The sequence below is a fragment of the Carcharodon carcharias genome, chromosome 2 (genome assembly GCF_017639515.1).
Source record: "Carcharodon carcharias isolate sCarCar2 chromosome 2, sCarCar2.pri, whole genome shotgun sequence".
Lineage (NCBI taxonomy): Eukaryota > Metazoa > Chordata > Chondrichthyes > Lamniformes > Lamnidae > Carcharodon > Carcharodon carcharias.
Genome location: NC_054468.1, coordinates 171,723,775 through 171,749,764, shown reverse-complemented (window position 1 = coordinate 171,749,764; position 25,990 = coordinate 171,723,775). Strand labels below are relative to the sequence as shown.

The window sequence follows — 25,990 nt, the reverse complement described above, 5'->3', positions numbered from 1 at the left end:
GTAAAATGTGAGCCATGTCAACTGTAACCATGAAATTTATTACAGCTAAATCTTTCAAAACTTCTTTAAGTACTGAGATATACAGATGCGCTCAGGATGAGAACTGGATTAGTTCATGCCAATACGGACTGGATAATGTTCTGAGGCTTTGGCGAGTAGTGGGGTCTTTACTCTGCATCTAATGACTGTATACATCATCTGCTTCTACTTGGTACTGCAACTCGGTGAGAGGAGTAGAAAATTATTCCATTGACATCCTGGCATTTTCGGTCAAATTTCATCAAAGCAAATAAGAAATTTAATCTGTGGGAATAAACAGTGAACCAATTAATGAATCCTAAGAGATTGAAAAGCAGTACCTGTAGGTACAATGCCAGAGTGTTTATAGAATAAGATCATATGTGGATTTTTCCCAAAGGCAGTGTGTAAGAAGGCTGTGGTTTCCTTCAGAAGCAGTAAGTGAATTATATCAGTTGTTGGCACTAGATCTGTGTTCGCTTTCTAGCAGGGGTACAGTTTTTTCAGTGGCTGTAATGATAAGGTAATAGGAAATTTCTAGGCTGCCTCAAGTGTTGTAAGTTACGTAAATCAGTGGTTATATTTTGTGAACGTTAAGCTGATGAATGATGCCAATCAAATCATTTTGCATCTGAATGCATGCTATCTAGAAGCTGCTATGATTCCTTTGCTCTGCAACGATCAAAGATACCTGCATTATTCAGCAATATTAAATCTGGGAAAAGAGAAGAGACTGATGACACCACTCCTTCAACTGGGAACTGACCGCATCTAAGGTTCACTAAAGCCTTGTAAACTGCTCACATTAGTATATGGAGCATTGGCATTCTAAAATTTCATTTCTGTTACTTGATAGGCCACAGCTCGTCCTACTGTACAGTGCAGCAGGTGTGTCAATAATTGTAAAGGATGAAGAACAAGAATGGAAGCCACTATTTCCCTGATCATGACCAAAACACCAGTTGAATAAAAAAGAGGCAAAGCACAGCCCATGCCAATTTTACAGGGGCAACCCTCTGGCTCATTGGGTAAGAAGATATTGAGGCCACTGCTTTCTTTCTTCAGCTTTTCCTTACACCCAGCTCACTCACTTACTGGCACAAAGGAATACAATGAGATACCAAACTACATAAAACTAATTTTGCTTAACGTTACATTTCCATGGTTGTCATTTTGATACCATTTGGAACATTTGTCCTGCTGATCTTTCTTTAGGTGTGTCCATTGAGGAAAAGTCACCAGTTCTGAGTGAGACTCACCTCAGAGTAAAAAGAAAATCTTGTATTTATATATCACCTTTCATAACCTGCCAAAGCACTTTACAACCAATGAACTACTTTTGAAATGTAGTCACTATTGTCATGTAGAAGACACAGGGCAGATTTTTTCCAGCGATCTGGGGATGGACTTGGAGTTGGGGAGATCTGTAACAGGTGAGGGAAGATGTGGAGTGGAGTAATGGAGTAGTGGACTGTCCATTGTCTTCCTGCCGCAATTGTGTCAGTGGCGGGGAAGATGGCAGACAATCCTCGGGGAAGATCGCACAAGCACATGGGACTCAACCTCTGAGAATCTTCTAAGAGGAGAAGATTCCACCCAATGTCTTTATAGCTCTTATAAGGCCAAAACATTGGACTCTTTGTCTGCAACACTAACATACACAAGCAGTTATTCTGTTGGTTGTATGCATCATTAAATGGCTAAAATGGCCTTTGCATTTTTATGAATGAACAATAGAGGAGGAAGACGAACTATTGCATATTGGTCGTAATAACTGCACAAATGGTCTTACATGTTGAGACATCATTCAGCAATTACCTCTGCATGTAACTTTGTCTGGATTTAATTCATAGCCTTGGTCACACTGGCAGATGAATGAACCCACAATATTAAAGCATTGGTGATCACATGGAGCACTTGTCTCACACTCATTAACATCTAAAAGGGAAAAGAAAAAAAGTAATTATCATTCAAAATCTCAGCAAGATAATCTTTTCAAGTAAAATTACAAAATGATTTAATAAACCTGAAAGTAAAATGCTACAGACCCATTTTTCCAAGGTGCATTTGAGCAGACTGCCTTTCAGCTCTTTCACAAACTTCTTTCCCTGCACCCCTATCAGTTCACTTAAGTACTTTTCAGTTGATATACTTTAAAAAAGCTGGTGCCGTTACGAACATGGAGAGTGCTGAGTGGGTATTCGACCCTGTTACATTGGTGAAGCAGCATGACTGATAGGGAGCATTCCAGTGCATTTACAAGCTCATAAGAAAGCACCTGGGATGCAATTTCAGACTAAAGTGAAAATCACTCTGGAGATGCTTGATCTGAGAATGGCTCACCAGAGACTAGCAATGCAGGTTTCCCATTATGTGGCTTAGTTTCCCAAGGTGGGATAGTTCCAAAGTGGCTCTCAGATCTGGATGAAGTTGCAACCACATTATTGCTTTCAATGCAACTACTTCAGGGCCTAGAATCATAGGATAGTAAGCACAGAAGGAGGCCAGCTGTGCGGGCTCATTCGAAGAGATTTAGTCCCACTCTGTCGCTCTTTCCTCATTTCCCTGCAATTTTTTTCTCCTTCAAGTATTTATCCAATTCCCTTTTGAAAGAAACATTGGAATCTGTATCCACCTATTATTTCACATCCTAACCATTCGTTGCAGAAAAAAGCTGTTCCCCATGTTGGAAGTATGTACTCAATGATGATGTTACTGAGTGTCCTAACAGTAAGGGAGGGGAGACAACTCATGAAGGTGGTGGTGGTGGTGGTGGTCGTACGGCGGTTACAAGCTGATGCCAAAATGAGCACTTTTTAAGTAACAGTTCTTCAAAATGACCAATACTCTGCATAAAAAGTAGCCCACAGCCTTTCATTCTTCTTTCATAACTTCTGACAATCAGCTTTGATTTTTTTTCAAAATATTGCAGGAAATTATTACATATTTTTAAAGGATTGCTGACTGCTATATTTGGCAACCACAACCTCTCCATTTTAAATAGAAGATCAGCACTCATAATAGCATAGGTTCGGACTGGGATACCCTATACAGAAAGAAAGCCAAGTGTTAATTTATCCAGGACAGTCCATAAGGCATAGTAACAATCTCCAGATTCCCTCGTGTTCTGCCTGAAATATTGTTTCACTTATTTCGATTTTTCCTTAGTAGCATTGAATTGTCAGTTTAAGAAAACAGTTTTTAATAGGTGTCCAACCAAAACATCTACTGTAAAGTTACAGAAAGCAGTACTGTACTGGAGGTCAAATCTTTGTTTACTCCTAACAGAAAAAGCCAAAATGTAGAGACTGACTTGCGACCTCTCATCAAGAGGGAAACAATATTAAGACATCTGTTAATAATGCTTTACTTAGAAGGTCCCTCCACAATTCTCTCCTGACCCTGCTGAAGTACAGTTTCATGAAGTCTGGGAGCCATCCAGTGTCTTGCCCAAATGGCCATTCTTCAGGTATGAATGTAGACTCTAGCCAGGAATTTCCTTGGCGCTTCACTTACTGCATCGTTGCAACTTTGCTGGAAGTTCCACACAAACCGTGGCTATGATAGCTGGGGTTTCTGCCACATGTCTGGTAAGGTTATGATGACAGAGTGGAAGCAGTTCCCAGGAAATTCCAGGTCATTGATTCTTGGTGAGCTATCTGTTCACAAGGTCATGACTGCCAAACTCTGGCCTGTTAGCACATGTGCACAACAGGAGGCACTGAACTGCAGTTAGGATTGAGGAAGTCTCGCTGATTTATTTCCACTCAAGGCCAGGGGTCCTGAGGCTAACTTAAGGTGCTTTATTGCCATCCAGCAGGGATTAAGTTCAATAAAGACTTCTAATTGAACCCAGGGTATTCCTGATCTTTATGGCTCAGTGCAACACCAGCAGTGCAATTACTCAGCAAGCTATCAGGGGAACTAATTAGAATTTCTTATTGCATTACACTTATTATAACATAAAAGGCAGTTTGTTTTATATGCCTACAAGAATTTTTTTTCTGGAATTACTGGAACACCAAGGATTACTCTGACCTGTGGCTTTAGGCCAACCTGGCAAATACAAGTAGGAAAGTATTTCAGTGGGGTATTGCTCACAATGTTAAAAAAAAAAGGTTTGAAGTTACTCTAATACAATGACTGCCAGTTTCTAATGATGTCACTGTGGAGACTGAAAGATTCTGAAATTGTTGGATAAATCTTCAAAGGATGGAACATTACTCTTACCTTATGTTACATGTGAATCATAAAAGTGTATTCAACAGAATAACAAGTAGTATACCTTTACAGAATGAAGGGGATGGAGACAGGGCTTAGGAGAATTGAAATAAAATATTCTGCAAGGCTTTAATTATGTCTTTAATTGTAAGGCAGACACTTTTAATATATTCTTAAGGCACAGATGGAAAAGCTTCCTTACGCTAATACTGAAATCACTGTTGATGGTGCCGTATAGCTTAATGCAAGGTATCCTGGATGAGTAGGAACAGATGCTTACCTCTACATGTGTGATTATTGCTTGCCAGCTGAAAACCTGTGTTGCACTGACAGTAATAGGAACCAGGTGTGTTGACACATCCATGATGGCAATAGGTGGCTACGTTACATTCATCAATGTCTGCATAATCATTGAAAAATACATTACACAACTGCTCATATTTAAGAAAATCATTGCCAGACACCCAGAATGATTAATGCCAAGGGCCATTGCCCAATGATGTAATATTATCACAGTAAGGTTGCTTTTTCTGTTTCAAGTCATATTTTATTGTTAACACTTGGATCCATTCTGTCTTCCTTAGTAAGTCATTGACTAATCTTCAGCAGGGCCTAAAAGCTGCAGTCTGGTAGCAATTTGGAGTTGGTTATTTCCTATTTCATTCCAAACCATATTAGTGCTGAACAAACACACTTGTATTAATGGTATTAGGCCAGTTGATTAATCAGCCAATGTAGCCATGATATTGCTAACTAGGTACCATAGAAATAATTTCACCAGGATTTTAAGATGAAATCAGTCATTTCCTCAAATTATAATGAAACTTTACATCAGCATTTATCAGTTAATTTTTTAATAGTAATTTTCAGAATGTGCAAGGCCAACATTTATTGCTTATCCTTAATTGCCCTGTGAAGGCATTGTTGGGCTGTCTTCTTGAACCACCGTAGTCAATGTGGTGTTATTTATTATAGCAGTTTGATACACTGCGTGGCTTGCGCGATCATCACCCATGGGCAGCTACAAGCCAACCGGATTGGTATGCGATTGGAGTCAGATATAGGCCAGGCTGGGTAATGATATAGAATTTCCTTACCTAGAGGACAGAAGTGAACTAGTCAGTTTACTCATTTTATTGTTACCAGCTTTTGATTTGTAGGAAGGCGATGGCGTAGTGGTATTGTCACTGGACTAGCGATCCAGAGACCCAGGGTAATGTTCTGGGTTTGAATCCCACCATGGCAGATGGTGGAATTTGAATTCAACCATTGTTGATTGTTGTAAAAATCCATCTGGTTCACTCATGCCCTTTAGGGAAGGAAATCTGTCATCCTTTCCTGATCTGGCCTACAGGTGACTCCAGAATCAGACTCACAGCAATATGTGGTTGACTCTTAAACGCCATCTGAAATGGCCTAGCAAGCCACTCAGTTGTAACAAACTGCTACAAAGTCACAAAAATGGAATGACGGACCACCTGGCATCGACCTAGGCACCAGAAATGACAGTGGCAATCTCAGCCCTGTCGACCCTGCAAAGTCCTCCTTACTAACATCTGGGGGCTAATGCCGAAACTGGGAGAGCTGTCTCACAGACTAGTCAAGCAACAGTCTGACATAGTCATCCTCACAGAATCATATCTTACATATCATGTCCCAGGCACTACCATCAGGCCAGTGTCCCACTGGCAGGACAGACCCAGCAGAGGTGGCAGCACAGTGGTATACAGTCTGGAGTAGTTGCCCTGGGAGTCCTTGACACTGACTCTGGACCCCATCAAGTCTCAGAGCATCAGATCAAACATGGGCAAGGAAACCTTCTGCTGATTATCACTTACTGCCCCCCTCAGCTGATGAATCAGTGCTCCTCCATTTTGAACACCACTTGGAAGAAGCACTGAGGGTGGTAAGGGCACAGGATGTACTTTGTGGAGGACATCAATATCCATCACCAAGAGTGGCTTGGAAGCACCACTACTGACCGAGCTTGCCGAGTCCTGAATGACATAGCTGCTAGACTGGGTCTGCAACAGGTGGTGAGGGAACCGACAAGAGGGAAAAACATGCTTGAGCTCATCCTTAGCAACCTGCCTGCCACAGATGCATCTGTTCATGACAGTATCGGTAGGAATAAGCACCGCACAGTTGTTGTGGAGACAAAGTCCTGCCTTCACACTGAGGATACCCTCCATCGTGTTGTGTGGCACTACCACCGTGCTAAACGTGATAGATTTCGAACAGATCTAACAACTCAAGACTGGGCATTCATGAGGCGCCATGGGCCATCAGCAGCAGCAGAATTGTACTCAAACACAATTTGTAACCTCATGGCCTGGCATATCCCCCACTCTACCATTACCAACCCTGGTTCAATGAAGAGTGCAAGAGGGCATGCGATGAGCAGCACCAGGCATACCTAAAAATGAGGTGTCAACCTGGTGAAGCTATAACACAGGATTACGTGGATGCCAAAAGGCATAAGCAGCAAGTGATAGACAGAGCTAAGTGATCCTACAACCAACGGATCAGATCTAAGCTCTGCAGTCCTGCCATATCCAGTTGTGAATGGTGGTGGACAATTAAACAACTCACTGGAAGAGAAGGCTCCACAAATATCCCCATCCTCAATGATGGAGGAGTCCAGCACATCAGTGCAAAAGAAAAGACTGAATCACTCGCAACAATCTTCAACCAGAAGTGCCAAGTGGATGATCCATCTCGGCCTCCATCAGAGGTCCCCAACATCATAGATGTCAGTCTTCAGCCATATCGATTCACTCCACATGATATCAAGAAATTGCTGAAGGCACTGGATACTGCAAAGGCGATGGGCCCTGACAATATTCTGGCAATAGTACTGAAGACTTGTGCTCCAGAACTTGCCACACCCCTAGCCAAGCTGTTCCAGTACAGCTACAACACTGGCATCTACCCGGTTATGTGGAAAATTGCCCAGGCATGTCCTGCACACAAAAAACAGGACAAATCCAACCCGGCCAATTACCGCCCTATCAGTCTACTCTTGGTCATCATAAAAGTAATGGAAGGGTCATCAACGGTGCTATCAAGTGGCACTTGCTTAGCAATAACCTGCTCACTGATACCCAATTTGGGTTCTGCCAGGGCTATTCAGCTCCGCCCTCATTACAGCCTTGGCTCAAACATGGACCAAAGAGCCGAACTCCTGAGGTGAGGTGAAAGTGACTGCCCTTGACATCAAGGCAGCATTTGACCGAGTGTGGCATCAAGGAGCCCTAGTAAAACTGGAGTCAATGGGAATCAGGGGGAAAACTCTCCGCTGGTTTGAGTCATACCTAGCACAAAGGAAAATAGTTGTGGTTGTTTGAGATCAGTCATCTCAGCTCCAAGACATTAGTGCAGGAATCCCTCAGGGTAGTGTCTTCGGCCCAACCATCTTCAGCTGCTTCATCAATGACTTTCCTTACATCATAAGGTCAGAAGCGGGGATGTCTGCTGATGATGGCACAATGTTCAGCACCATTTGTGACTCCTCAGATACTGAAGCAGTCCATGTCCAAATGCAGCAAGACCTGGACAATATCCAGGCTTGGGCTGACAAGTGGCAAGTAGCAGTCGCACTACACAAGTGCTAGGCAATGACCATCTCCAACAAAAGGGAATTTAACCATGGCTCCTTGAAGTTCAATGGCATTACCATCACTGAATCCCCCGCTATCAACATCCTGGGGGTTATCATTCACCAGAAACTGAACTGGACTAGCCATATAAATACAATGGCTACAAGAGCAGGTCAGAGGCTAGGAATTGTGTGATGAGTTACTCACCTCCTGACTCCCCAAAGCCTGTCCACCATCTACCAGGGGGTGATGGAATACTCCCCACTTGCCTGGATGAGTGCTGCTCCCATAACACTCAAGAAGCTTGACACCATCCAGGAAAAGCAGCCCACTTGATTGGCACCACATCCACAAACATTCACTCCCTCCACCAATGAAGCACAGTAGCAGCAGTGTGTACCATCTACAAGATGCACGGCAGGAATTCACCAAGGGTCCTTCGACAGCACCTTCCATACCCACGACCACTACCATCTAGAAGGACAAGGGCAGGAGATAGATGGGAAGGCCACCACCTGTAAGTTCCCTCCAAGTCACTCACCATCCTGACCTGGAAATATATCGCCGTTCATTCAGTGTCACTGGGTCAAAATCTCGGAACTTCCTAATAACATTGTGGGTGTACCTACACCACATGGACTGCTGCGGTTCAAGAAGGCAGCTCACCACCACCATCTCAAGAGTAACTAGGGATGGGCAATATATGGTGGCTCAGCCAGCGAAGCCCACATCCCAAATGAATAATAAATATGTATAGATTTTTAGAAAGTGGCCTGGTAGCATTTGAAAGCATAGGGTTGGATTTCTATTCCCAAAACAATAGGTGAGTTAGGGTCAGAGGTCAAAATTTTAAAAATCTGAAACGTGATCTCAACCCACCTCCAGTCTGCCCATTTCTTGGTTTAATGGAGTGTGACAGGCGCATCCAGTCCACTTTCAGGAGGCTAGTTGGCAATTTAAATATTTCAGTGAGTCTCTCAGACTCTGACTTAGCCTGTTTTACAGGTTTAACTATGACTGGTCAGGTCTCTGAGGCCTCCTGAAACCCAACAGCTTTGGAGGACAAGGTAAGTTCGTTTACAGCATTCCTCGTGGGCCAACTGCAGAAGAGCTTCCCCCTAAGCTTTCCCCCATAAAAAGTCTCTGAGCATTGAGGTTCTGACATCCCTTCACGGTGGGATCAGAAAACCACTCCTGGAGCGAGGGATTGACCAGCCCTGGGATTGGTTATTGAACCCCCCAGCCCGAGACTGGGGTGCAAACTACCAGGGATCAGATGGCCCCACGCCGTGATTGGACAGGAGACACTCCCAGGATTGGACATCTGTCCCAGGATCAGGGATTGGATTCCCCTGGGATCAGACATTCCCTCCCCACAGTGTTGGGGATCAGACCCCTACTCAAGGAACAGAGAACACTCAGGATCAGAGATTGGACCTCATCTGCTGTTGGGGAGTGGAATCTCCATCCTTGGATTAGTTTGTGCCCATCCACAAGGTTTGGCAATCACGTCCTTAACTCAGGATCAGAAACCCTTCGTCCTGCTGGCCGTGTGCAGCCAATGACTTGTTAGAACAATCTCCAGCAGTCAGTGGCCATGACTTGGGAGGAGGGAGAGACCTTTAAATACGACTGGGAGAAGGAATGCCTCTGACTGCAGTCTGAGGGGGGTGTGGTGAAAAGGTTCTAGCAGCAATTGAGGGAGGGTGGGAACACTCTGCAAATATTGGAAGAGGGAGTCTGGTGCCAGGAACACCCAAGGCTTCACTGTTAAGCTGGCAGATCACTCTACATGGACCACAAGAAAGGCTAAAATAAAACTTCTGCATTTAACTTCTGGACTCTTCAAGCTCAGAATCTGCCTCCTAGGAGGGATGGGAGGGCTGATAATAACCCCCCTCACCTCCTCCTCACCCAGCTCAGGCCTCATCATCACACCGTTCCCACCACGTGGGTGTCCTGCATACCTGCTGAAAAGAGCAGCTTAAGATCGGAAGGCAATGGGTTCAGAGCGGGTAAGCAGTGTCTTATTTGAACTTTCCCGCAGGCATTTTTCAGCAGGCAAAGGCAGTTAAAATAGAGCTTGAGAGGTGAGGAGACATTTTTAACTCCTGAAAATACGTGGATTTGGGTCAGGTGGCAAGTACAATGTTCAAAGTCTCAACCTAACCCACCTGGAACTTATCCATTTGCAGTTTTGCAGAGGTCGAGTGGGAAGTAGGTGACCATGCTGCTCCCAGTAGGTGGATGGCTGATTTGAATATTTTAATAAGACTTCATGCCTCAGATTATTTACTTGTTCCAATTTTATCACTAACTAGCTGGGTTCATCAGACTTTTGGATACCGAGATATTAAAGGATGTAGGGAATGGTATGGAAAGGTAGGCCAGAATTTTATGCACCCTTCCCCCTCCAGGAGCAGGCCGGCAGGTGGGGGGATGTAAAATTGGCAGGCATGGTGGGAGTATCATGCTCATTGACTACCTGCCTCCGCCAAGATTTTACCAGTGGCACAGCAGGTGTTGGGCAGCTTGCCCACTCTTAGGCCAATTGAGATCCTGGAGTGGCACCCTGGCTGTGGGCTCTGTGGGGGGTCTGGGGGGCTCCTGTTTGGGCACTCTGTGCTCCCAGGAAGTGCACCCCTACTCCCCATCCCACCCCTGGCCTCTTGATTGTCACTTCCCCCGCTCCTCATGGGGCCCGCCTGACTTGCCCGGTGAATGCCACCCCACTTACCTGGTTATCCTGCCGTCATTGCTGTTCCAAATAGGGGATTGACTGCAGTCCCAACAGTGGCCACGGCTCCCAGTGGAGCTGCTGGCCCCTTGATTGGCTGGTAACTCTTGGAGGTGGGGCATCCTCCCACATTGGGTGTGGAAGCCATGACCTCAGTTAACTAACTGCCTGATGACCATAAAATCTGGTTGTGGCTTCCTGGGTCAACAGAGCTGGGCTCGTGGCCGACCTTTCAGCTGGTTGGCGCAGCCACTGCAAAAAAATTCTGGCTGTAGGTTATGGTAGGAAATCAGACATGGTAGTATTGAATGGTGGAGCATGCTTCAAAGGCCTACCCCTGCTCCTGTCTCCTATGCTCTTATGTTTTGGGAAGCCTGGCAGTTGAAGGGAGGCTAGGACTGCTGCATGGAAGTGGTAAGTTCATTTCTATCATTACTTGTGGATGGGGTGTGCTTTACCCCCAAGCTGCCAAGAAAACCTCTTATCATCCCCAACATTTGTTCCACCATGGTGATCCATGGCACAGCATCTCTACTTATTCTATATCTTTTTATTTATTCTTTCACAGGATGTGGGCATCATTAACAAGGCCAGCATTTATTTCCCATCCCTAACTGCCCTTGAACTGAGTGGCTAGCTAGGTCATCTCAGAGGGGCAGTTAAGAGGCAACCACATTGCTGTGGGCCTGGAGTCACATACAGACCAGACCAGGCAAAGGGCATTAGTGAATCAGATGGGTTTTTAATGATGGTTAAAGATGGTCACATGGTCACCATTACTGACTAGCTTTCAATTCCAGATTTTATTAATTGAATTTAAATTCCACTAGCTGCTGTGGTGGGATTTGAACCTGTGTCCCTACAGCATCAACCTGATCCTCTGGATTACTAGTACAGTAACACTACCACGACACCATCATCTACCCCAGGGTTTTCCAAACTGTGAGTTGTGTGCTGTGAGCTCTGAGGCAGTAATGGCTGCACACTAAGTTGCGAAGCCACTTTAAATCCTTGTGTTTTTTTCTATTTGTGGGCATGGCTCAACGGACAGATCTTTGAGGCCTGATTGTTACTACAAAAGAAGCCTGTGTAAAGGTAGGTGTTTGTTTTTTTCAAAAAGACGTGCAGTTTAAGCAATTTCCACTACTGAACTTCTCCCCCGATCCCTCAGGAGCAAACCCCCACCCCCATGCACAGGAGCTAAATCACCTTCCTGAGGTCACACGAAGTCTGAGGTGTTGAAATGGGCTCACACTGAGAAAATGTTTGGGAAGCACTGCTCTATATCTGAAAAAGGCCTCCTTGCAACCTATGCCCTTCCTCCCCTGAACTCTCCCTGGCTATTCCCTCATGTCACCTCCTCCTCCGACCTCTTCAGCCATCCCATTGATGCACCCACCTCCCTTGACCTCCTGTTTCCTCCTCTCTGCCCTGGTTGCGGCTTATCTGCCTGACACACAACCAGCCTCTCAATCTGGCTAGCAGTAGTCAGGATACAGAATCCAAAAACTGTAATTAGGTCTTGCCATTAAATTTGGCAGGAGGGAAGCCTGCTCTTCCACAAATCTACACCTAGCCATACTCTCTGTTAATATCAGAGCCAGTACCTATGTTCTTATAAAACCTCAATTCACCTTGAGCAACACCATAGGAAGTCAGCTGGTATGGAATAAACACATGTGAGATTGTGCTTCAAAGGTCTAATGGAGTTATTTACAAAATGTTTCAACTTGGGTTTATGAAGCATAATCTCAACTGAGCTTTATAGCACACTCTTAGCCAACTATTATTCTAGGCATTCAAAATGCCCTGTCAGAGAGTGGGTGTTGAAATATGATTTCAAAGAGATGGATGATTTAGCACTTGGAAAGTTGTATCCTGGTCGGAAAATCTGTTTTGCTTTTATTGATAACCATGTTTCACTGGCAACATTTGTTTGTCATTTGACATATGGAATACGTAGAATGTAGTTCTTTTTGCTTTGAGCCAATTAGTTAAACTTGGTCCATTTCCAGTAAATTAGATTGTCCAAATGATGTAATGATAACTACAACGTACTTGGAAACAATATTTTCAATATTTAAACAGCAAAATAACCGTACATTGCTGTGGCTAATACTTATTCGAGCAGTTAATCTTTATTGTAACAAAATTACGATTGATTTTCATTCTATTTTAAATATTAAAATGAGATGATTACTTCCCATTCTATATATTGAAAGATTTAGAATATATGTCTCCATGTATATGTATCAAATTTACATTCTTTAAATAGTTTAATTTAAATCAAAATTTTCCCTGAATGGATTAAAGGATGCAGTTAATAGAAATGTAATTTTATGAAACCATTTCTTTGCATAAATCGGTCAAGTACTGATATATTAGTTCTAATTTAGTTAGACTTAGATTCAATAAGGATCTAAGTTGCAAATATTGAAATGTGTATATTAGAGGTTTAGGGTAATATGGTGTTTGACAAATTTATTTGCATTTTTGAGGATGTAATTAGTAGGCTAGCTAAAGGGGAACCAGCAGATGTAGCATACTTGGGGCAGAATTTTCTGGCTGGCTGGGGGGGTGGACTGGGAGCGGGCATGGGTGGGTATGGACCCAATGGGGTCCATGCCGCCATTTTACGGAGGTGGGCCAATTAAGGCCCGCCCAGCGTGAATCGCGGCCCCCGAGGACAGCGGGATTGGGCGGGTAGTGGTGGGACTGCAATGATCACTGGGTCCAATAGCGACTCTGCGGCCTGTTTTAAAACCTGCTGCAGCCTTTCCAAGGCTGTGAATCACAGCCAGTGGAAGGGCTCCCCAGAGCGCTGCTGGTGAGCAGGATATGCAGGAGGATAGGGCAGGGGGTCACTGTGCCCCTCGTTTTTCGGATGATTGTCTTGCTGCCCTCCTTGAGGAGGTGGCAGCATGGCGGGAGGTCCTAGTATGCCAGGACCGGAGGAGGAGGCACCCCCCACAAGACCAAACGTGCCTGGGAGGAGGGGGCGGAGGTGGTGAGCTCCCATGACGTGGTGCAGAGCACCTGGATCCAGTGTTGCAAGCGCTTCAATGACCTGCTGCGCTTAGGAAGGGTGAATACTATTTTGGCATTGGTCACTTAACCCAGCAGGTAGGCTTTCCCCCTGGCGGCACCACCCCCTCCAACTCTGAGTGTAGTTACTGCATTGAATCATTGATGGCATGTGTCCTTTACTGGGTGGGCCAGCAGATATTGTCCATGCCGAGGTCACCCTGGGAGAGTGGTGAAGAGATGGGCTCTGCACTCGCAGCATGTGGTACACTGAGACCCACATTACTGTTTTGGGGGTAACCTGGAGGAGCTGCACCTAGGCGCAGTGCTGGACATGTCAAAGTCAGGGTGATGACATGCTGGGAGGGGAGCTTCAAGGTGGCTTGGCAACGATTGATCTGCTGCGCTCTGCGCTCCACGTGCTTGTGCCTGTTTGCTGTGGAAGGTTAGACTGTGTGGTGCCAAATGTGATGTAGGCAGCATTTGGCCAAGGGGGTGGGGGTGTGGGGAAAGGCCTAGCATCTTTGTGTGTGTTCAGCAGCACCGGGGTGAGGAGGAGGCACTGAGTCCTGCAATGTCCCACTTTGGTTGGGATGGGGCATCTGCGAAGAGAATCCAGGTACAAGTAGCACTAATCAATGCTCTTCTCTCCTTTTCAGGAGAAGAATGCACATAATGCTGCCGAGCGGGTGAGGACTGGCGGGCCTGGCACAGTTGGTGATTTTCAGTCGCTTCAAGCAGGAGGCCCTAGATTTGGAGAGGTGCCATGCGCCCAGGTCCACTGGTGTCGGTGAGGCTGGGGTGTCACGGGCAGGTATGTTTGTCACGGGCAGGTATGTTTGCCCAGCAGTGAGGACCATTATTCTCCCAACGACCATGGCAGTGCTGAATGTTTAATGATTGAAGTTTGCAACATGGCTTGATCATTGTTTATGGAAGGATGAGTGCAAAATGATTCAGGGGACAGGGATGCACATTGACATTGTCTCCACGTTAACTGATCCAATGTCCTTGTTCTTCCTTTTAGCATCAGCGAAGCAGGGCTGGGAGGAGGAGTAGCAGAGGCTCCCTCTCACACCTGAGAATCCTGAAGTTTCACCATTGTCACACCATCCCTGCCAGGCAGGCACCAGCGCAGATACTAGCACCTCAGTGGGAATTAGAACATCGGGTAGTGTCCCGGGGCACAGCAGTGAGGGCACTTCACAGTGGCAGAGACAGAGAGTGCCCATGGCACCAGCAGTTGGAGGATTGCAGGGGACCAGGCACATGCTCAGTTGAAGCCTGATGATGTGCCTCTGGAGTCGTCTGCGACGCAGCAAATGCAGGAAATGCGGCCGGGTGTGCGAGAACATCTGGTGGAGATACATGAGACTATGCTTGCCTTTGTGTCTGTGTTGGAGGAGTCTACGCGGACTGGCGCCATAGCAATGAACCTCATGTCCGTGCGCCATGCGTCCTCCATGGAGACGACGGCGACTCTCGTGGAGATGCTCCTCCAGGAGACCCATCACAGCTTCCTGGGGATGCGCTCAGAGCAACAAGCCCTCACATCGGCATTGGCCTCAGTTGGTCAGTGCCAATGTGGGAGATGGTCTGGGCATCAAGTTTCCCAGCTCGGTACCCAACCATCCAGGGAGGTCCGAAGCGACTTCATGTCAGTGCAGCAGCTGCCTGTAGTCTGTGTGGGCTCCTCTCAGGGTAGTCCGGATGAGGGTGGCAGCTCCTCCGCCCCTTTGCCAGTGACCACAGCATCCGGTGAAGCTGTGACGACTGGAAAGATGGCAGCTGTGGAACTGGTAGATCCCTCCCAGGCGGGGCCAGCACGGGCCAGAGGATGGCCACCAAGGTCATCGAGGCCAACAGGACAGCAGAGTGAGCAGGCTGTCTCAGATGCCCCAGTGAGGGGGCAACATCAAGATATAGTACCCGAAAAAATAAACATAAGGAACCTTTGGCATACCACGGGTTTATCACTGGTGCTTTTGTGTTGGCCCGCAATGAGGTCTTTATGAGTTGGTGTGATTTTTAACACCTTTGTCATTTTATTTCATTAAGTTTCTTTGGTTGCAATATTAAATTCAGACGTGTCACCGTGGCCTAGGGTGCCTCTTTTCTTCTGCAGGTGGATGGGTTCCAATAATGTAATGTGTTTTGTGGCACATTCAACTTCATTTACAAGGACCTTAGTTGATGTTCCTAACCAGGCAGATTTTGCACTTAGCTATTGAATATGGGGCCAACAGCCCAGGCTTGTCCTGAAGGTCCATGTGTGGTGGCTGAAGGTTCGTGATCCTGCCTCCCTGGAGTATGCCCGGGTCAGCGTCTACCCCCTCAGCATTTCCCTGCGTGTGCTCATCCTCAGACTCACTGCTGGACTCAAAGTGTGCAGCCATAGCTAATGCGTCTCTGTCTTCATCGTCCACTGCATTCCCATTTCCAGCGCAAGATTGTAGAAAGCGCAGCATGCAGCCACTATCAGTGACACACGGTCTGGGGAGTACAGGAGTGCACACCCTGAGCGGTTCGGGCATCGGAAGCACATCTTGAGAAGACTAATCGCTCTCTCCACCACAGCCCTTGTGGAGGCGTGGCTCCAACTGTACCGCTGCTCAGCCTCTGTTCTTGGATAGCAGAGAGGCATCATAAGCCACCTTCTGAGTGGATAACCCTTGTCACCCAGCAGCCATCCATCAAGCCGGGCTGGAGCACTGAAGAGCCCTGGCACCTGGGAGTGTCTGAGGATGTAGGTGTTGTGGGAGCTGCCTGGGTACCTTGCCATTTACATACAGACTTGTAGAATCAGCATCCTGTGATCACACACTATCTGCACGTTCATGGAGTGGAAGCCCTTCCTGTTGATGAAGGCACCGGGCTCACCTGCTGACACCTTGATGGCCACATGTGTGCAGTCTATTGCACCCTGGACACGGGGGAAGCCGGCAATGGCCATGAAGCCTCTGAGTCACTGTGTCTGGCTTGCCTGATCCCAGCGGAAGTGGATGAAAGTCAATGCACGCCTGAACAGAGCGTCTGTAACGTGCTTGACACAAGTGTGCACAGCTGATTGGGAGACACCGCAACGATCACCCATTGAGCCCTGGAAGGAGCCAGAGGCATAGAAGTTGAGGGCAGCTGTGACCTTTAGAGCCACTGGCATGGGGTTTCCACCCACACAGTTCGCAGAGATTTCAGGCCCAATCATCTGACAGATATAAAAACAAAAAACTGTGGATGCTGGAAATCCAAAACAAAAACAAAATTACCTGGAAAAACTCAGCAGGTCTGGCAGCATCGGCGGAGAAGAAAAGAGTTGATGCTTCGAGTCCTCATGACCCTTCAACAGAACTGACAGATATAGTTGACTGTTTCCCTTGACAGTAGGAGTCTCCTTCAGCACTGCACCTCAGACATATTGAGGTAGCTGCTTCACCGCCTGTAAACCCTGGCAGCAGGATAGTGGCGTCTTCTGTGGCTCCTTCTGCCTTGGACTACCTCTTGGCCCTGCATCCCTCCGCCTGACCTCCCAAAGGTGGCTCCTCTGGAAGCTGAATGTGCACTCCTGGCCTCCTCCCCCTTCTAGCCCTCCCTTTCTCCTCAGAGGAGATGCCTCCAGTGGAGAGTCCAGCTCCCATTCCCAGGCTAAGGGAAGGTTTCCTGAAACATGCAGGCCTAGAAAAGATTCCTCACTGCAGAGTGCTGACCTGAAGGTTAAGAGTCCAGTCCAAGCAGCTGGTATGCATTTTGAAGTATTGCAGATCACATGGGCAAGTATCAGTAACTTTGAAAAATCGATATTTGACAGAGCACAGTTGCAACCCCACTGAGCCCTCTTATCCCGCCTGTGGATGAGGTTTATACAAATGTGTCCTACCTGCCTGTCCGTTGTGCCCGTGCGCTAACCCAAAGATTGCACGGGCGGTGAAAAATTGCCATCGGTTGACACCTCAAGGGCCCAACCAACGAAATATCACAATAGCGCACAGTGACATCGGGACGCTTGCCCGATGTTACTGCGTGTCATTTTACGTGTGTGCATGCGAAGCCCACCCCAACACGCCAACGGGAAAATTCTGCCCTTGGATTTCCAAAAGGCATTCGATAAGGTACCACACAAAAGGTTAATAGGCAAAATTAGGGTTCATGGAGCTGGGGTAATATGTTAGCATGGATAAAGGATTGGTTAATGGGCAGGAAGCAGAGTGGGCATAAACGGGGCATTTTTAAGCTGGTCGGCTGTGACTAATGCAGTGCCGCAAGGATTATTGCTGGGGCCTCAGTTATCTACAATTAATGACTTAGATGAAGAGACAGAGAGTAATGTATCAAAGTTTACTACTGATACAGAGCCAGGTGGAAAGGTAAGCTGCGGGAAGGAAACAGAAAAGCTACAAAGATAGGTTAAGTGAGTGGGCAACAAGATGGTGGATGGAGTATAATGTTGGGAAGTGTGAAGTTATTCATTTTGGCCATAAGAATAAAAAAAAGAATATTTTTTCGAAGGTGGGAAACTTGTAAATGTTGATGTTCAAAGAGACTTATCTGTGCTTGTTCAAGGAATGTAGAAAGTTAGCAAGCAGGCACAACAAGCAATTAAGAAGGCAAATGACATATGTTGGCCTTTATTGCAAGGGAATTGGAGTACAAGAAGTGTTGCTACAATTGTACAGGGCCTTGATGAAACTACATCTGAACTACTGTGTGCAATTTTGGTCTCCATGCTGGAGACGGTACAGGGAAGTTTCACTAAATTTGTCACTAGTATGAGGGGGTTGTCCTGTGATGAGGTTGACTAAATGTTGCCTATATTTTTGGAGTTTAGAAGAATGAGAGGCAATCTCATTGAAACATAAAAGATTTTGAAGGGGCTTGAAAGGGCAGACACTGAGAGATTGTTTCCATTGGTCAGGGAATCTAAAACATGGGGCATAGTCTCAGGATAAGGGACCAATCATTTAGGACTCAGGTGAGGAGAAATTTCTTCACTCAAAGTGCTGTGAATCTTCAGAATTCTCTACCCCAGAGGGTTGTGGATGCTCCATTATTGAATACGTTTAGCTGGGATAGATAGGTTTTTGGTCTCTGAGGGGAATCAAGGGATATGGGAAGGGGGCGGAAAGTGCCCAAAAGGAAAAAAACAGTTCAATATAAAAAGTATACAAGACCAGTTTGGACCAGTATTCCTATTTCTCAGTTTTTACTGTTTTTTTGTTCTAGATGGAGTTGAAACCCAAGACAGCCATGATCGCAATGAATGATGGATCAGGCTGGATGGGCCACATGGTCTACTCCTGCCCCTATTTCTTGTGTTCTAGATGGGGATGCTCCTCATCACCAGAGGAAATTAGGCACTAGTGCTCTGACAATGGTGGGAAATAACCTACTGGGTGACTATTTGGATGGTATAAGGCAAAGATGGAACTTGGTCTGTTTTTGTCTGGAAATTCCTATATTCTCATCAACTTGCCAACAGCAGCTTCCAAACCTGCGACATTTACCACCTAAAAGGACAAGAGCAGCAAACACAATGGAACACCACTACCTGCAAGTTCCCTCCAAGTCATGCACCAGCCTGACCTGGAACTATATTGCTGTTCCTTCATTGTTGCTGGATCAAAATTCTGCAACTCATTCCCTAACTACATTGTGGGTGCATCTATACAAGATAGACTGCAATAATTCAAAAAGGTGGCTCACCACCACCTTCTCAAGGGAAATTAGGGATGGGCAACAACTGATGGCCTTGCCAGTGGTGTTCACATCCCATAAAAGAATAAAAATAATTTTCCTATGGTCCTAGTGCCACATTGCCATTGTCACTGTGGCTGCAAAAATATTCGGTAGTCAAACAGTAGGCCCAACTCCAATGTCATTAGGACCTTGCTTGCTGTTTTTGGACTGAGTTAGCCAGACTGCACACCAGCATATGCCGGTCAGTAACAGCTCATGGCCCAACTGAACAGCATCATGCAGATAAGTTTTTGTTTCTTTTCATTTGGTTGGGAGGAACAGGCATGCTCCTTCAGGTTACACAAATACAGCCTGAGCCATTGCCACTCTGGCTTCCAAACCCACCCCCCCCTCAAGGCTCCCTACTCCACCCAAATATCCAGTGCTCTGCCCTTACCAAATGACCTATCTTCTTTTGGTGGACAGTCCAATATTGTGTAGGCCAGAGCCAGTGGCCTGGGCAGCTGCCTACCATGACTACGGTGCAACCAGCCGGTTTGTTCTGTCGTCCATCCACCGAAGTACTTTCAGGGGGTGCAGGGAGAAATTTATCCCACGTTTTACAGCAATGAAAACAACTGGAATTTGTTTTTTTTGTATAAAAAATCAAACCCAGAAAAAGCATGAATTTCTCAACATTGCATGGAAAATTTATTTCCAAGAACCATGTCAAAATAAAAGCACGGAATTCTGTGTCTCCATGCAAATCTCTTTCAAACCTCTTGCCAATTTCTTTCAATGTGTTCCTTGTCACATCTACACCCCAGTTGCCCTCTCCTGGCAGCTGCATAACCCCTGACTCATCACAAGCAAAGCCACTGACAATCTGCTCGATAAAATAAAATAGCTTTCTATATTAATTAGCAGAGAAGTGATCGATCTAAGTTTCAGAAGTCTAGTTTATCAAAACTGAGTTCAGGTTAGCCTTTGGCTGCAATTTGCCAGATGGGTCAAGCAAATGTAAGTACAGGCTTTTCAAGACAGGTGGCAGATAAATTAAAAAATCCTAAAGTTTGACTGTAGAAACAATGGAGAAATTTGAACCTGATTGTCAATTCAAGCAACCACATCCATTTCTATTAATTAGTTACAGATTTACTTTTGGATATTTCATATGGTGACAATTAACAATATCATGCAGAATGTTTCTTTGTTACTCTAAGGGATTATTGCATTCCAATAGTGGCTATTTATATATCTGGAGTTTAAAGAAATCCTAAGGGTGAAGATAAACCTTGGAGGACACATGATCATGTGGAAGTGACTCAGTCTTCCATTATAAACCTGCCTGACTGTCCTTGGCATTGGGTGGGGTGTAAAATAGGCTGCCACTGTCCGTACTGTGCCACCTCTGAAGATGAATTTTACTCCCTCTGATCCTAGCAGAACATTTCCAGGTAATGTGTATCACAGCTTGCCTACACTTGCAACTTTTGCAAAAGTTTAAAAAGATGCATTAAATAAAGCATTTTTAAACTTTTTATAAGGAGTAATTTTCCAACTCTGCAATTTTCTCTCACTTAAACGAATGAACAGAAAATTATGTGCAATGTGCACACAATTTTCCAAGATGGGTTGCTCATGAAGTAGCACAAAGTCAGAAAGTTACTTCAGAAACTCTAAGAAATTCACAAAGCAAACCAACAAAAAAGTAATTTCCAAAACTAATTTCACTGTACTTACCCAAACACTGATCTCCACGTTTTTGATAGCCCTGCCTGCAGCGACACCTGAATGAACCTCTTGTGTTTATACAGGTTAGTTCTGGAGCACAGTTATGGTTCCCTAATGCACATTCATCGATATCTGTTTCAAAGTAAAAAAAACCACCAGTTGTAAAATGCAATCAAAGACTTACATTTCTATGGTGCCTTTTATAACCATCAGATATCTCAAAATGTTATATAGCCAATGAAGTACTTACAAAGTTTAGTCACTGTTGTAATGTAGGAAACAACTTGCACACAATAAACGCCAACAAACAACAATGAGTTAATGATCAGATAATCTGTTATTGTGATATTGACTGAGAGATAAATATTGTCCAGGACTCGGGATAATTCCCCTTCTCTTCCTCGCAACAGTGCTATGGGTTCTTTTATGTCCTGCGAAGGCAGCCAGGGCCTCAGTTTAACATCATATCCACAAGACGGCACCTCAAGAGTGCAGCACTCCCTCAGTATTGCACTGGAGTACCTTCACGACAGATTGGCAGAGGGTCAAAAAGACATTCCCACCACCTTCTCAAAAGCAATTATTAATGCAAAATTAATACTGGCCTTGCCAGGAATGTTCACATTCCATGACCGGATAAAAAAAATTGACTGCAGTCATGGGTGGCTGGTAGGATGGCCTTTGACATTGGAGGAGGAGAGGAGTAGTGCGGAAGACAGTAGAAAACAGGAGAAAACTGCAGGAGGAGGAGGAGGGCACCATGCAGGTAGTCGTGCGTGCATCAGGTCTTCAAGGAGCACTTCTCCTAGCTGAACTTCTCGGAGAAGCAATGCATGAGGTTCTTATGCTTCAACAAGGAGGCTGTTACTGAACTAAATCACCTGCTGCAACCACAACCCTAGCCTTGAACCAGGGCATGGACAGTATTGCTACCTTACTGTGGCTGTTAATGGGCAGAATCATCCCAGATTTGCATTAAGTGTGGTAACGGGTAGGAAAAGGAACATTTTACCCACCAGCTGCAATAGTGGCTTTTCATGCCATATCATCCCACTCCCACCTCGTTTATCATGCATTCCCGGGAAACATGCTGTTTCGGGGGCGGGCAGTCTCTAATTAGCCTGCCACACTGTCACTTTGCCACTGACTCATGCCAGGCGCCATATTTAAAGTGTAGCCACATGCACACCTCTCAGAGATTCCAGCTCAGGACTGCTGCACAGCAGACATGGCCCCAAAGGGCAAGAAGGCTGCAGCCTCCTGATTCAGTGACACACTCCTGGAATGCCTTTTGGATGGTATGGATGTCAGCTGTAATGCCCTCTAGCCCCGCTCTGGCCGTGTAAGGGGCAGCAACATCACTAATCCAGCTTGGGAGGCAGTGGCAGTGGTGGTCAGTGCCAATGCCCTGCAAAAGAGGACAGCCGCCCAGTGCCGAAAAAGGATGAATGGTCTCCTCCATTCTGCCAGGGTAAGTCACTATTCTCATCACTCTTAACTCACACACTCACAAACCCATCACACATCCACAGGGATCTCACTCACCGCTGGTTCAAGGGACATCATCATTCACTCTCTCACGCACAACTTCATCTGCCCTCGGATTGTGTCCTCATCCCGTCCATGGCACCGCTTGCCACCCACACATGCCAGGCATACTTATCAGCTGGTCTGGCAGGCATCTTGCTTACATTCTCTTCATCTCTATTCATGCAGGACAAGCTGGCACACAACAAAAGGGAGAGGTCACAGACTGGTGGAGGAATGCCTGAAATCAAGGTCCTCACGGACTTTGAAAATAAAGTCATCCAGCTGGCTGGTGAGGATCTGGCTGGTTCCTGTGCGAGCTTCCTGTGTGAGGTCGGTGGTGCTCAACCAAGTGAGGATCCAGGAGTGCAACATCCATCAGACAACCATCCTGCGAATGATGTGTCCTGTTTCACAGGCCATTGCCATGCACTGATTATCTCTCCTTGCTTTCGCAGGCACCTCTGGGAAACTGAGGGAGTCAACGACCCAGGTCCTTGACTCAAGCCCCAAAGACACCTCAGAAGAGGGGTCTGCTGAAGCCCTCATCACAGCGCTCACCCACATCCTCCACCAGCACAGAGACACACATCTCGGTGGGACCAAGCTTTAGAATAGCCTCGGGATTACAATCTGGTGAGCACATTGAACTGCCTGATCCACACAGGTGGCGGCAGGGACTTCCCTGGTTTCTGGCATTCTGAGGACTGCTGGAGACCAGAAATCTGCTGAGTCCGGGTCAGATGATGAGCCTCTGGATTCAGTTATACCCCAGTTGCTGGAGCTGCAAAGGCAAGCTCAGGGACATCAGGAAGGGATGTCCGCTGCACTCCTCAGATTGCAAGGCGTGATGGAGGAACCTGTCCGCCTTCAGTCTGAGGTGACAGCGCCAGCATGCCAATGCACTGAGATCAATACTGGTAGGATGGCAGCTGCCATGGAGACATTGGTTCAGGACATGGTGCTGCACTGCTGCGCGGGCTGAACTCCATCATCGACACCGTAGTTGGCCTGCAATAGTGTCAATGCAACAGGGGTGCGGGACAGCTCAATCTCACTCTGGCTTCTTCTCCTTAAGGAGTCAGCCAGGGCCCTTGGGCACACAAAGGGAGGAGAATCAGAAGGTGCACACCCTGGGGCCATCCATGACTCTGAGAGTGTCTGGCACATCAGAATCCCCTCTTCCTGTGGCCCCAGCAGCTCCAGCTCCACAGGCCGAGGAGGATGCCAATGCCACACAGCAGGACCCCAAAAGCAAGCCCGGACCCTCCAGGCCTCGGTCCTCCAGAGGACGCCTGTCAAGGTCATCACAGACTTGGTATACCAGTCAGCAGGCTGCCTCTACCTCTGCTGTGGATGTCGGGGGAGTACCAAGACGTAACAGCCGAGTTAGGAAGGTTAAGAAGATGTAGTTGCATAGCCTTGGCACAGGTGTTAATCACTTGTACATAATGTTCACTTTGTTAATAAGCTCCCAAGAATGTCTCCTTACCTATGGCTCCTTGTTCTGATGAGCAATGTTCGTGTCATTCAGGGTGAAATCTTGGTCCCTGCACAAAACAGGTGTCTCAATCAAGGGCCTCTTTCCTGTGCTTTGTGCAACCTACCCAACACACTGATGGTGCACCTTCACTGTCACTAGTCACATCAGTCATGCCTGCATCTCGATGGGGCTTATCATTGCTGCCAGAACGTCCTGGGCTGACGGCACAGAGTTACTGTCATTCTCTCTGTGTGCTCCCAACACCTTTGAGGTGCAGCTGGCCTCCCATCTCATCAGCATCTGTCCCTGGTGACAGTGTGGTCCTGAAGGGTTCAGCTCACAAACGATACCATAGGATCAGGAGAAGTTAAAGTTTCCCTACTGCATCTCCATGATATGACCCTGTTCACAGAGCGCAAATGAGGTGCCATCAGCCAGACAGGAGTCAGACAGGAGCCTTATCACAGAGGGTATGTGTGCTGCCATCAGCCAGACTGGAGTCAAATGTTCATAGATGCAATGTGAGGATCTATGGTGTCTCCTCACTGCATGTTGTCATCATCTTCCACAAATCTAGCAGCTATAAAGGCCTCCTGAGCATGCCAGCTTCGTTTGGCTAGTGCAAATCCTCATCACCATCATCCGCAAATTTGAGGACCCCCTCACCCTCATCCCCATCGACGTCCTCCTCATCAGAGGAGACGTGCAGCTCCTCCATCTCTTCAGCCACCTCCTCTACCTGTTGCAGCGCAGGTTGTGAAGGATGCAGCAGGAGATGATGATGTGTGACACCCTCTGTGGACTATATTGCAGGGCTCCTCCAGATCGGTCCAGGCACAGGAACCTTATTTTCAATGTTCCGATGATTTGTTCCACCAATGTGCGAATTGCAGCATGAGCCTTGTTGTACCTTCTCTCTACTGCAGTCTGAGGCTGTTGCATGGGTGTCATCAGCCACACTCTCTGTGCCCTCATTGTCCCAACCCTGCAGCATCTGTGGACCCTGAAAGACATCAGGGACACTCCCTGGGAACTGTGCGCAGGCCCGCAGGATGCATTAGTGATGGTTGCACACCAGCTGAACATTCAGCGAGTGGAAGCCCTTCCGGTTGACGTAGTTGACAACTTGTAGCCATGGATCTGAGCACCATTTGAGTGCAGTCGATGGCACAACGCACCTATGGAATGCCTGAGATCTGGGCAAATCCTGCATCCTGGCTTTCCTGACCCCAGGCAAAATGCACAAAGTTGTGTGCCCTAGCGAAGATGGCGTCCATGACATCATGGATGCATTTGTGGGTGGAGGCTTGTGATATCCCACAGAGGTCACCTGTGGAGCCCTGAAAGGAGCCACTGGCATGGCTCATCCACTCCACACAGCCTGAACGATTGGTGGCAGCTTCGCCCCCTGGAAAACACTCATTAGTTTGCAGTCTGTGTCCGAGGGGTGAAAAGCTCTGCTGCATTTGGTGGCACTTTCAGGCCTCTGCGTTGCTTCAGCAGGTAAATAAGCTAGAGATCCGACACCAAACATGTCAATGTGACTGCGCCTGAACTGTCTCAGCTGTGGAAGAATGGTCACAAGGTTTCCCTAATGCATGGCCACTTCCCTCCCCACCACCCCACCACATGTTTGTGTATCACCATCAACTGCTGTGTAGCCCTTACCCTGGCACTGAACTGTCAGCCAGCTAGGAAAATACAACTTACCTGTGCCCTCGCCTGAATGCACAGCGCCTCAACCTTGAGGTCCACCAGGCAACCCTTGCGAGTGCTGTGCAGTCAGGTCCTAGTTCCCTCGAAGTGCAGATTGTCGGGTGCATACCTTATAAATGCTGCTGTGGAACACGCTCACGTGCTCGGGTGATCCAAAGTGGAGGGATGATTCTGACGAGCTGGGTTTATAATGATATGCAGATGCATTATAATAAAGTTCCCGACTTGCGGTGATGGCAAACGCGGTCCGCCATTGATGGG

General features: G+C 46.7%; 1 protein-coding gene across 3 annotated transcripts in view; it reads right to left on the bottom strand.

The window, feature by feature from the left end:
- The window catches only part of LOC121275328 (EGF-containing fibulin-like extracellular matrix protein 1), a 188,301-nt gene that overhangs the window by 29,674 nt on the left and 132,637 nt on the right, over positions 1-25,990 (bottom strand). Inside the window, exons 5-7 of one of the 3 annotated variants that reach the window (XM_041182826.1) lie at positions 21,013-21,135; positions 4,520-4,639; positions 1,837-1,956 (exon numbers count right to left, since the gene is read on the bottom strand). In XM_041182826.1, coding sequence (XP_041038760.1) covers positions 1,837-1,956; positions 4,520-4,639; positions 21,013-21,135 — 363 coding nt within the window. The remainder of the gene's footprint in view (positions 1-1,836; positions 1,957-4,519; positions 4,640-21,012; positions 21,136-25,990) is intronic. The other 2 variants (XM_041182827.1, XM_041182828.1) reach the window with 2 other exon arrangements.